This window comes from Pelodiscus sinensis, chromosome 7 (genome assembly GCF_052426305.1).
Source record: "Pelodiscus sinensis isolate ZL-2025 chromosome 7, ASM5242630v1, whole genome shotgun sequence".
NCBI classification, from domain to species: domain Eukaryota; kingdom Metazoa; phylum Chordata; order Testudines; family Trionychidae; genus Pelodiscus; species Pelodiscus sinensis.
Genome location: NC_143058.1, coordinates 50,900,020 through 50,913,255, shown reverse-complemented (window position 1 = coordinate 50,913,255; position 13,236 = coordinate 50,900,020). Strand labels below are relative to the sequence as shown.

The window sequence follows — 13,236 nt, the reverse complement described above, 5'->3', positions numbered from 1 at the left end:
CTGAACATACAGTGGAATTTTGGGTTCTGTTGAGTGAAAACTGTCAGCAAATGCTGGACTTTTGATGGCAACCTCTAAGATGCTCAGTTTTTTAATGGACAGGATGAGATGTGTGAGAGTATTGAAGGTGAAAATATTTCAAAAGATCAAGTTCTGATATGAACTTGAGCAGTATAGGCATCAGTAGTGACATCATGAACTACTCTTCCAGTCTGTATTTTTCCTGAAATACTATCTCAGGTGTGAAAAAACTATTTTTTCATCTTTTTCCTAGGCAGAAAACATTCTGAACCCTGAGTTGAATTACTGTTCCTTCTTTAAAGTAGTAGAAATTTAAATGTGAAACATCTTAAAATAATATGGAATATAACATCCTCAAAGTTAGAAATCATAGATTAACATGAATTTAAAAAATGGAAAGTACTGAAATGACTTTTAAAGAACATTTAACCTTAACTTTGCTCCCATACTGTGTTATAAGAAGAGGATTATTTTCAGTTTGTTTACAATCAGGACAGGTTAAGATTATTTGAATGATGTTAATGGCACATACCTCCTCTCTTCTAGTAATGTATAATGCCCATTCTTTCTGTTTTCTGATTTATTTTATAGTTCAATATTCTTTTACGGGTTTTCCTCAGTTTATTGATACAACTTAAATATCGTTATTTGTCTTGGAATTTCCTTGGCTTTCTGATAAAAATCAAGGAAAATGCTTGTAGCTCTGCCATATGGAAGCATTCATTCATCAGCAAGTATGATATGTAAATTAGTTTGTTTGAGACAAAAGCCTTAGGTAGATTATGCCATGAATGACAGCTGCTTTAATTAATATAACTTGGTATACATACCTACATGAAAATTGCTACCAAACTGCACATACAGATTTTGTATTTTTTTTAATGCAACCAGTTCTGTCTAGCAGTTCTGCAGCAATCCCTTGAAGAAGCAACAATTATTCAGAGATCAAAATTCCCTTCAGATACAGAATCCAGGAAAAATTTCCTGGTTCTCTAATGTTTGGATTGATAAACCAAACGTGAATCTCCTCCCTTTTTAAAATCTATAATCGGCTTAAAAAAATCATAACAACTGACAAAGAAGGGGAAGCACTTACTTGTTCAAACTTCCAACCGATTTGTTCAAATTTCCATATATAAGAAACACGTAGTGAACCAGTCTCAGATTTGGAGAGAGCATTTTTCTACTTCCCATGTCCTGGGCCATATTGCACTCCAAAGGAATGTGCTCGGAGGATTGGTATGAAGGTGATGAAGTCCACTTATAATGGTAATGTGATTACAGTATATGCTGCACAGATACTTCTTCTTGCTTTCCATAATACTATGTGATCAGTTTGGGCCTCAGTTTAGGTTTGAACACTCACACAGCTAAGTTGTGTTCTCTGTCAGGCTAGCAATATTGTGCTAAGAGAAATTGAACAACATTGCTGGGAATGGGTCTTGCTTTCCTCCTTCAATAATAGTGACAACTTTGGGCTTGGGAAATCACACAGTAATCTGTAGAGAGTTCATAGAGTTACAGTTCAAATTCTGTTGCTCATCAGTTTAGAGAACTGGGGATACTTTACATCTGTCATAGGAATATCAAAGGATCTGAAAACGGAACCCAAGGACAGGAAACAGCAGGTGTTCTCATAATAGGGAAAACAGCCCTCATCTGACATTTGGCCCTCTTCTTTTCAGTCCTTCCATCCCCACTACTAAAGTGTACTTTGCCCCCTCCCATATAATTTTCTCTACCCCCTGCTGTCTCTCTCCTCCAGTTCCTGCTACCAAACTCTCTTTTTCACACCTAAGAGCTGTCCTCCTGAACTTCCCTTTTCTCAGTTCTGTGCCATTCCCCAATCTTGCTTTCCCTATCTCCAGATCACTTCTTGCAACTGTGCTTTGGCCTCCTGAATCAGTCTCTCCCTTTTCTTCCTGTCTATCCCCTGAGGCACTATTCCCTTGAGATTTGTCTCCTCCCTACTGTTGCTGTTGTTACTGTCATAGCACAAATGTGTATTAACACCCTAAAACTCTCTCCATCTTGGGTTCTCTTTCTTTGTCTCATTCCCTGCTGCCTTCTTCCTCCTTCCACGGTTCATTCCTTCTCCTCCAGAGCTTCCACATCTCTCTTCCCTCCCTTTTTTCTGCAAGGCCCTTCCTGTTCTACCTGTCTCAGGAGCTGCTGAGCTCTGCTCCCTCCAGCGTCGCTGCCATAAACAGCTTTGCTAAGTGGCACTGCCCTCAACAGTCATCTCATCCTGTTTCCATCCTTTCCCACTCGAAGTGTGCCCTGCTTTTCCCAGAAAACTGCAGATGGGAGTACTTATTAAAGATCAATCCTGCCTCCACCCCTTCTGCTGCATCTGTGTAACCGAGATCAGAATTTGAACCCCTCCAAACAAACTAGTGCACATGCCTTCATGCTAAAAGTGAGAGTTCCCCTGGGAACAGTGTTTCCAAGTCCAATTCTAGAACAGAGCCATTGCTTAGAAATCAAAGCAACTGGAGCATATATCCCATATCTAATTATCATATTTTGTTTCTTTTCTGTAGAAGAACTTGTGAGAAATGTTGGTGAACAGAAAAAAGACCAAAGCAGAAAACCTGCAGATGCACAATTACAGGAGGAAACAACAAGGACACAAAATGAGAGTAGTCAGGGAAGCGATGACATGCCTTTATCAACAAACTCCACTCCCAGTACCTTCGTCCTACAAGTTATAACTTTCGACTGTCCACCTAGTGCTTCCAGCTCAGAGCAATTCACTAATTCTGATCCAAACCAGAAAGATCTCACCGAGGCACAGCAAGAAACACAGCCCACTGATCCGCTGAATGGTAATATCACTTCACAAAACACAGATCAGTCTATCGAAGTGCCAGAGGGTGGAGCTGCCGCCGTGTCTGTTACATCTCTATTAAGTTTTGACATTCATAAAATATCCAATTAAGTAGTTGTCCAAGCCTGCAGTTTAGGAATGCCCCTTCCTCAGGCATGTGTAGAAATTGAAATGTCATCAAATAAAAAACATTTGACATGAATAAATTTAACTTTTTTTTATATTAAGTATTTGATATTTAATAGTAAATTATTTGGCCAAAATACCAAAATTATGAAGATCTGTATATGCAGGTACAGAAGTTTTAGTAACTAGGAAATTATATAAACTCTGTAGAAACTGCTTGCCATTTTCTTTTTGAAGAGGTAATTCTGCTTTGGCTATTACAGAGCTTCTCACATATTATAAACACTTCTGATCATAACTCCATGAACCACATTATTTGTACTAAAAATGAATACAACTTCAACTATTTGTTGTAACCACTTTAAAGCAGATGTAGTCTGGTAATGAAAATAGGGATGAAAAGTTGCCATTTTGTTAGCAAGGAAGATCAAAATGTGGAATGTTGAGGGGGAAAGGGAATGGAATAGCTAAAGGAGATACATGATGAGCAATATGATAAAAACAAAAAGGGTTTGTGGCCTGCACTCTGATGATCATATGATCACCAATTTCAAGGTGTCCAAGCAACAGTGGATTTGATCTAAGTGGAAGGAAGGTATTGTGAGATATTTCAGTTTAACTTACAAAGCTTTAAAAGAATGGCATTACCAAGAAGAAAGTTACCTCTAACTATTCCTTCTGGGCTCAGGGTCCTTCACGTCTTTGCATGTACATGGGTCTCCAACTCTCTCCCCTGGAGTATTGTACATGATTCCCCACATCTAAACCTCCACACACAGGGCTTATGATGGGCTCGACTATGTTCTCAACCTGTCTGGAGTAAAAGGTAACATGTGACTCTATTGCCCCAGGAAAGACTAGAGAATGAATTGGGGCTCTGAGAATCGCAGTGCATCCCCTATTTTTCCTTGTTCGGAGGAAGGAATATGGTACCCCACTCCATTTCATGGATCAGCTTGCTCCCCTTTCCCTTTGCCCCTCCTTCCTCCTGTAGGCCCAGCCACTTGTCATGTCCACAGAGCTGGAATTCTTCCCAATCCATGCCCCTCACCAATTTATGTGATTGCAGCGAGGAGTAGTGGGTGAGTAGCCCTTCTTTTCCATGGTTCCGCCAGGGTCGTAATCTGTTCAGAGCTGAACGAGTCAGTAAGGGTCAGGGTCTTATTCTAGTTCCGGTGAAGAAAAATAAGGGGACTTAGAAGCAAACAAAGGCGCTGCTTAATTTTTCCCTGTGTCTTTTACTGTACGGGGTTTGAGGCAGCAGCATCCTCTGTTTCCAGCTCAGATGTTGGGCTGAGTTATGCCTTCTCTAAGGCTGAGCCTTGTGAGGATGGGAGCTGGGCTGGCACTGTCTGAGCAGCAGTGCAAGGGAGTGTACCTTAGCATACCTCCTCTTCTTGAGAGATCCCCCTAGCGTGACACATACACTTGACCCTCCTGTCACTTTGACTGTAAAAGATTGTTCGTCAGAGGTGCAGGATCACAAATCTGAGGTTTTAGAATGGATTACTTATACAAACATAATGAATCCCCCAGTACTTTGTTCTGGTTCCTTGTCGCACATTGCATCCTACATTTGGTCCTTGCCAGGTTGAAAATGAAGCACCTTTAATATAACATCTGCTATGCACTAGAGGAAGAGTCCAAGGAGAAGTACTATTTATTGTGCCCATATAAGAAGTATAACTTGTACTTCCCTTCACCTTGTACTCAGCGTCACCACTGCACCACCAGTGCTACTTCTGCAGCACCAAGATGTTCCTTGGAGTTCTTCCATCCAACTCAAGTCAGATTCTGGATAGCTTGAGAAAGCTGATGAGGCCAGGGAATAAACCAGCAAAGCCTGGTTGTACATCTACAGCTCTTGCATCATAAATTTCATGTGCAGTGAGCATATCATTATTTACAAGAACTCAGTTTAATTGGGAATTCATTCAGCATGGCAGAAAATCTCCTATAGGACAGGCAGGTTTTGGAGACTTTCAGACTATAGTTTATGAAATTGGTAAGAGCCTACTTTTGATTTACACCCTATTGGAGTTATTTACTCTCTAAAGGTAAAAATGGCTTAGAAAGAATTTGTTTTGCTGGGAAAGTGCAGAAAAAAGAGGGTGTATACAACTGCAATAGATAAGAGAGGTGTTTCAGGTTTATGTGCTTGTTTTAGAGAGAAATAAATAAAGGTTAAAAAGGAATGGAGTGAGAGAGAAATGTTATCTGGAAAATGTCCTTACTGGAAAATATGTTTTCATCAAAGTCTATATCTTCTTAAGAAAATGTCAGTTTTACCAAAACATTTTAATTTTCTCTTCAGATAGTGAAAACAAAACCATTTCTTTTATGCTGACATTCCACACAAAATGAAATGGTTTGATTACCTAAAAATACCTTTTTAATTCATGTTAATTCAAAATACCAATTCAAAACCTTTTTTTTCGTTTAAAATATTTTAGTCAAAAATATGCAAATATCTTGCTTTTACATTTCTGAACTGCATTTTTAAAATGTCTTGTTCTGTGATCATTTTTGATATTCTGACTTTTCCACCCAATTCAGAATGAAAACAAAAGTCAAAATATCTGAATTTTCCATGGGATGGAAATTCTGTTTTCTAATCAATCATAATCATATCCAATTTACTGGTATTAGTGTAAGTATAGCAAGATATAAGTTGCAGCAGTACAGAATACTAAGTGATCAGAGTCTATTGCAGTCTGGTGTATTATGCTGACTTTTGTACACTCTTTGGTAGGTGACAAAAGTGTAAGAGACAATGTTTGAATAAAGAATGGAATTAAGGAGTATACTAAGCAGAAAAAGAGAGACCGTTGCATTGTTTCCTTTTCTACATCATGTAAACTCCCTAGTCCCACTGGACAAATGTGATGCCAGGCCATCAGAATAATCAATATTTGCTTCCTGCTAAAACTACTTTTGCCTTGGGTGGAAAGGGGGGCTTGCGGAAAAAGCAAATCAATGTGTTAATTAAGAGTCAGATGTGAAAGAGGACAATGGGACCTCTGTGAGTTGGAACAGATGACCATAGAATTGAACACTGAGGTAGTTGAGAAAAGCCACCTGTTCAGGGCTCCAGGGAGTCATAAACGAATGAAGTATGCCAGCAGCAAAAGTGAAATATAGTTTCAATCTTCTCAGGTGTATCTGTTGTTACCATTGGACATAGTATCCATCCAGCCTCCCCTTGAAGCATCGAATACTTTTTCATTTAACTTAACAATGTACAATTTGCAAACTTGCCATGTTCTTCATTGTCTTTATTATATAAATGTCAATGAGAAGGAACACCTGATTAGTTATTATTTTGATTATCACCATTGACAGGAAACCACACTTACTCTACTGGGGTATGTCTACACTACCCCGCTAGTTCGAACTAGGAGGGTAATTTACAGGACAAATGTGTATGTAAGGGTATTCCAGACACTCTTTTCCTTTACCACAGGCTTCATTTTTGTCATGTTTAGTTTTACATTGTCTATATTCTCCTCTCTTGGGGTATGTCTACACTACCCTCCTAGTTCGAACTAGGAGGGTAATGTATGCATACCGCACTTGCTAATGAAGCCCGGGATTTGAATTTCCCGGGCTTCATTAGCATAAGCGGGGAGCCGCCATTTTTAAATCCCCGCTGCTTCGAACCCCGTGCAGCGCGGCTACACGGGGCTCGAACTAGGTAGTTCGGACTAGGTTCCTATTCCGAACTACCGTTACTCCTCGTGAAATGAGGTGTACCGGTAGTTCGGAATAGGCACCCTAGTCCGAACTACCTAGTTCGAGCCCCGTGTAGCCGCGCTGCACGGGGTTCGAAGCAGCGGGGATTTAAAAATGGCGGCTCCCCGCTTATGCTAATGAAGCCCGGGAAATTCAAATCCCGGGCTTCATTAGCAAGTGCGGTATGCATACATTACCCTCCTAGTTCGAACTAGGAGGGTAGTGTAGACATACCCCAAGAGAGGAGAATATAGACAATGTAAAACTAAACATGACAAAAATGAAGCCTGTGGTAAAGGAAAAGAGTGTCTGGAATACCCTTACATACACATTTGTCCTGTAAATCAGCTCAAGGTTCTTTGTCTGTAGAAGAACTGCTATTTTAAATTTACAGATTTTTATGAAAATATTTCTTTAAAATGGGGTTTCTTCATTTAAAAAAAAGAAAAAGTGCAAGATGCAAAGGAACATATGAAAAGAGATGAGTTTTATACTAACGTTTAGCATCCTTCAGGCATTTCCTCTCTCTCATTCTATGGGTACAAAAAGTCTGAAGCTGTTATGCCATTTCCATGGAATAAGAAATTGCTCATTGCCCTATCTGATGCAGTCAATCTGTAGAATGTCAACGGCTTTAGGCAGCTGAAAGCATTAATCAACAGGTAATCCCTAACTTGCTATGTGAATAACCAAAAGGGAAAATGGTTATCATGCAGATAGTCACCTACTTTAAAAAATTGCCCTCACAGTCTTTAATTAGCATGTATCCTTCAGGTTAAAGGACATCAACTAGTATAGAGAAAGCAAACCAAAATATGCTAAGAAGATGACTAGAATACTGTAAAAGACCTTGTACTCTGTGAAAAACAAACTCTCTAAATCAAGCTGATTGTGGAATAATAACATTCCCTGTAAATGTTAGAATGATCAGTATTTTGGTATAAATCATGGAATGGTCGCTGAACATCACTATGTCTTGTTCACACATTTTGTCTGTCATTTTCAAGAAAGCAAACAGTATTTCACTCTTGAGCTGAGGTTTCCAGTGAATGAGTAGCACTCAAATCCCTTTATAGTAAAAGTCCATGGAACTGTGCAGTTTGTTTGTGATACCCAAAGGGTTGGGTCTTCAATTCAGTGAAAGCAACTGTCTTGCACAGTAGTGACATAGTCAGCCCCACCGATGGGGGGAAAGGGGACAGTTGCCCCAGAAATTGGCAATTCAGAAAAGCCTGAGGCTCCTAGTTGCCACTACTGCTACTGAGACAGTGGTGGTGGCCAGAGCCTGGGCCTTTTAAATCTCCACTGGAGTGCCCCTCCACATGGCTCTGAGGGCTGGGATGGGGGAGGGAGAGGGGCATGTCACACCACCTGGGCATAGTAGCACTTAACAAACAAAAGAACCGTCATCACACGGCACTATCACTATCTTCACTCTGAACTGGGAAGGGAGTGTTCGTTCCATCTGGAATTCCAGTGCACTTCCAGAGTACCCGTGACTATCTCTCATACAAGCAAAAGTAATTTGGGAAATACTACTTACATATAGTACAGTTGTTCATTTAAAGTCAAGCACTACTGCACAGATTCAGTTGTACCGTTGTACTTCAGCCTATTACGCTTCAGAGCAAAGTTAAGAAAAAAAAATTAAGCTCTGCCTGAATACTTGGGCATGGGTTTCATCTGACTACACTGCCACAAATTGTGCAAAGACATCTCGCCTCTGTAAAGTGAATAATGTAATGTATTTTAGATATTAGGGATCTTTTATGTTGGGGGACAGGATTAAATAAAAGCTTGTGTTCTGGTGTAAACTGGCCTATTTTGGGTTGGCTAGCTAGCTTCTGTTTATTCGAGCAAAGAGTGTCTCATATATGTAGCCTTGGTGTCCTAGAATATGGGGTAAGTGTTGGCTCTTAAAATCAGTGGTGTGTTATGGAGAGGAGAAGGTAGAGAATACAGTAGACTGGTGATCGCCAGGTACCTTGTTATACTTGTTTATCAAAAGAAGATGTAATGCCTCCAGAAAGCTGAAGGGGGCAAACTCCACAATGGCTCTTGGGACCCCTATATAAAAGGAATATCCCTTCTCTACTGTGATGGGCTTTAAGCCACTATCTGAGAAGCGTGACCCTGGCTATGCCCCAACCCACACAGATATACTCGGGTTGGATGGATGTGCACCACTCTAGTGCTCCCTTTGCACTTTTGGGATCACAAGAAGTTGCATTACCATTATCGTGTGTGTGTGTGTGCTAGCAGGAAGGACCTATCTCCCCTGTGTGATTACAGCTCTTTCCCTTTCTGGCATGTGCAAACAGGCTTGTGATCCAACCCAGAGTTAGTTGCTCAAAAAAACATCTCTCAATATCTCAGACATTTTTGCACATACTTGAACATCTATCTGTCTGCATGTTGAATGTGTTGCCCATCACCGTGGTATCTAGCCACCAAATCCCAGTTCCCTTGCCAGTGGTTTCCAAACAGTGGTCTATAGAATACTTGCTGGTGCTCTGCGGAGAGATGACTTGTCATGAGGTATTAGCTGCTGCTTCTTGTTTTAGCCTCAGAAGAACAGCACAGATGTGAGGGGAGAGTAAATGAAGAGCAAAGGGAGACAGTATGGCTGTGTCTACACTGGCGCAATCTTGCGCCAAAGCAGCTGCTCTTGCGCATAAACTTGCTGCCTGTCTACACTGGCTGTGTGTTCTTGCGCAAGTAAACTGACGTTCTACTGTATGAAATCAGGGCTTCTTGCACAAGAACTATGATGCTCCTGCTCAGGAATAAGCCCTTTTGCGCAACTGTTCTTGTACAAGAGGCCAGTGTAGACAGGCAACATGAATTTCTTGCATAAGAAAGCCCTATAGTTAAAATGGCCATCAGAGCTTTCTTGCACAAGAGAGCATCTACACTGCCATGGATGCTCTTGCACAAAAGCACATCTCTGTGCAAAAGCACAGTGTAGATGCTCTCTTGCACAACTACTTTAACGCAAGAATTCTTGTGCTAAAGAGTTTTTGCACAAGATCATGCCAGTGTAGACATAGCCTATGAAAAGACAACTAAAAGTACATAATTCCCTAATGGTAATGAGTAAGCAACCACTGTACTTGCTGCAAAGATGTGAAAGGATTATAAACGCAAGGCAAGGTGGTCAACATGCTTGCAAATAGAGAGGGGGAATGGTCCTTGAAACATATATCTGCTAAGAGGAATCCAAACTTGGGAACTGCTGTTCTGGCACCAATTCTTAGATTTAACTCTTGCAGGTACTCCTAATTCATTAACAAAACCTGATTCTTGGGTAGGCTGGCATTCATGCAGACCTGACCATCAAACCTTTCCAAGAAAACTCCCCCTGAGAAACAACATACTCTCAATGTGGCAAGAAATACCAACGTTTGAGAAACCAAATGATTGTAGCATCAATCTCCGTGACAATAGAGGTCTAATCAGTAACTACCTGTAATAGAAATCATGCACAGGCAATGCCAACTGATTGCTCAAAGCATCCTGTAACACAAATATATAATAGCATATTAGGAAAATCAACATTAGCAATGTGGGAAAGTAATTTACATTGGCTCAGCTGACATCAATTGATCACTCTTTGCTGTATTAGTTTCAAAGGAGACATGGCAGATTCCTGGATCCCATGTCAGACTTGCCCTGCACCAAGTGTTCATTATTTACATCAGTGCAAAGGGGTATAAAATACTAATGGTCTTGATTTGGTAGTATTTTAATCCACTTTGATGCTGATGTGAGTGGTTAGACAAGGTGCAAGACAATGCTAAATCCAGGCCCTGGCCCTTAAATGGCAGTTAGAAAACATATACCGCTATAGATCAGTGATCCCTAACCTTTATAAGCACTAGTTCACTTTTTTGAATTTAAGTGCAATCCAGGATCTACCTCAAACCCAAATACCCTTACCCCACTTCCTTTGTGCCCCTTCTTTGAGGCTCCACCCCTGCTCACTCCAGCCTCCCTCACTCCCCCAGCCTTCCACCCTTTTACTAGTATGGGGCAGAGGGTTGGGGTGCAGGCTCTGGTCTTGGGTTAAGGGATTGGGAGTGTGAAGAGGCTCTGAGCTGAGCCTGGGGCAGGGAGTTGGGGGCAGGAGGGGGTTCAGGGTACAGGTTCTGTAAGGGAGTTTGGATTGGGGGGGCCTCAGGGCTAGAGCAGGGGCTTGTGGTTCAGGAGGGGGTTTATGACTGGGGCTGGGGTTCAGGAAGAAGCTGGACATTGCTTACCACAGGTGGTGCAGTGGGGCTAAGGAGGGATCATCCCTGCCCAGGCCCCGCACCACCCCCAAAAGTAGCCGGCAAGCTCCCTCCCAAGTCCTGTTGTAGAGATAGAATACATGATGGGAGAGGGGTACCCTGACATTAGCAACCCCTTCTCTTCCTTCCCTGCCCCACCCAGCAAGCAGGGGACAGGGGATGGGGGGGAAGGAAGGGCAGCTCCAAGGCAAAGGGCAGGAGGCGTACAGCAGTGGGGGGAAGGGCAGCTGAAGTGCCAGCATTTGATAGCCTCTTGGCCAAACCAGTCAAGATCACCTATCAGAGGCTCCAAGATCTACCAGTAGATCACGATCTACTGGTTGGTGACCACTGCTATAGATAAAGAATAAAGTAAGATCAAAGCAACTGAGTGATTGATCAAAATACTGCTCAGGGAAATCTCGACTCGATTCTTTTGGAATATGCAGTTCCATCAAAAACAAAAAACTTCATAAAACCAGGCCAACTTTGCTGGAATTTAACTTTGAAGGGAAAATGGAGGGGGAAAAAAAGGCCCAACAATGTCTGAATAGCCTATTCAGAGATTGTGGAAACAAACATTTCAATTTTTGTTCCAAAATGTATTTGGTTTTGAAAATTTTCATTACAAAATATAAAAAGTTGAAATCAACGAGGAAATAGTGTGACCCAAAATGAACATTTCTTTTCAGAATTTTACATCATATTGAAATTCTCAGTTTAAAAGAGACACAGATGTGGAAATCTTGAAATTGTTTGCAAAATGGAATTTTCATCTTCCAGAGACACGTTTAGAAAAGAAGACAGACAAAGAGCAACTTGAGACAGGGGCTGACTTAACTTTCCAAACAATAGAGCATGGTATTCAGATATATCCAAAAAACTGCAAGGGTCTGAAAGCGGGGGTGAAATCCTGGCCCCACTGATGTACATTGCAAAATTCCCACTGTCTCAGTGGTACTAAGTATTTGCCCCTAGTGAATATAATGCTTTTCTTCCTCTTCTGTCTCCTCCTCCTCCTTCCCTCTTTGCTGCACTCATCCTTTGACTCTTCTCTACTAACCAGTCTGTTTTCAAGCTAAATTCCTCTTCCTTTTCTTTCTTCCCACTTCTAAGCTATTCTCTTTCAAACACCTTCCTCTGTCTTTCTTCAGTTCTCCATCTTTTTTTCCTCTACTTCCCTGCCCTTCTAGGTTTTTCCTTGCTGTTCTCCCTCCACAATCTGCAAACTATCTGTAGGTTTTATTGGTGCAAATCACTGATCACAATATGCTTTTAATTGCTTAGAACTGAGCAGCTAATTTATATTAAATGTATTTGGCATATTTCACCTCCCTCTGGAGTTTCAAACAGGCCACAGTTTATAATTTTCTATATTCAAAAATATTCACAAATAAATTCTGTAATCTAAATATGTCAATTTTGACTATTCGTCAGCTGAAATTCAAGCTGTGCTGCTTGGTTTTGAATGAATACATAAGTCACATGGTATTGTTTCAGTTAGCAGATTGACCAAATGGAAGTCTTATTTGGCTTTGAATGCAATATTGTTTCTTCTCCAGGTGAAACTCACTCCTAAAAAGGATTTAAGTACTCATCTTCACAGGGGTGAATTCTCTCTAAGGAGCAGTTGAAATTTGTACAAAGAATATATTTAAAATTATTATAAGATTTCATTAATAACAGTCTCATTAAAATTGCTTTGTAGTTTTAATTAATATTCTGATGAGCCAATGCTTTCATTCTGTGTCTTTTCACATTAGTAAATGCAAATTATTAAACTCAATCCCATATATTCACTCTGAAAAGGAAGTTGTGTTTGAAGTGTGAGTGAGTATAAGATAGGCAACTTGGAAAAAGAAGGAAAAAAGTCCTAATCAGATGTCATACTGCAATATGTTTTCCACAAGACAGGTTCATATTATGAATGACAATTCAAGCAGATTCTGTTGGTTTGATTAATATTTTAAGGCACATTCCCATTTGCATTTGTGTGTTTTTCAGGTGAGCCTAAACTCTGTCAAAAATCAGAAGATATAGTAAAAGTCACTGAACAAAAACATGCTGTGATACGCAACTAGACTTGCTACTACTTAGAAGCTTCTGACATTTTAATTGTGAGAGGTAATTTTACCATTTTTACCATGTCAGTTTTGGTTGTAAGCATTGCAGGGGGAAATCAGTTTATTTGTAGCATTAGAAAAATTATGTCCACTGAATTTTTAAAAAGCCTTAGAAATAGTTCTGTTGCTTGTGGGG

General features: G+C 40.6%; 1 protein-coding gene and 1 long non-coding RNA gene across 6 annotated transcripts in view; one reads left to right on the top strand and one right to left on the bottom strand.

The window, feature by feature from the left end:
- Positions 1-13,236, bottom strand: part of LOC112545553 (uncharacterized) — a 55,385-nt gene that overhangs the window by 21,743 nt on the left and 20,406 nt on the right. The window contains exon 2 of the long non-coding RNA XR_003089059.3: positions 3,641-3,791. This is a non-coding gene — a long non-coding RNA (uncharacterized LOC112545553). The remainder of the gene's footprint in view (positions 1-3,640; positions 3,792-13,236) is intronic.
- The window catches only part of PDE1A (phosphodiesterase 1A), a 289,140-nt gene that overhangs the window by 270,215 nt on the left and 5,689 nt on the right, over positions 1-13,236 (top strand). For 2 of the 5 annotated variants that reach the window (XM_014572867.4, XM_025183939.3), the window contains one exon: positions 2,565-3,068. In XM_014572867.4, the coding sequence (XP_014428353.3) occupies positions 2,565-2,962 (398 nt within the window). In that variant the 3' untranslated portion in view covers positions 2,963-3,068. Of the gene's footprint in view, positions 1-2,564; positions 3,071-12,981; positions 13,102-13,236 lie in introns of those variants that run through there. The other 3 variants (XM_089779787.1, XM_075933755.2, XM_025183938.3) reach the window with 3 other exon arrangements.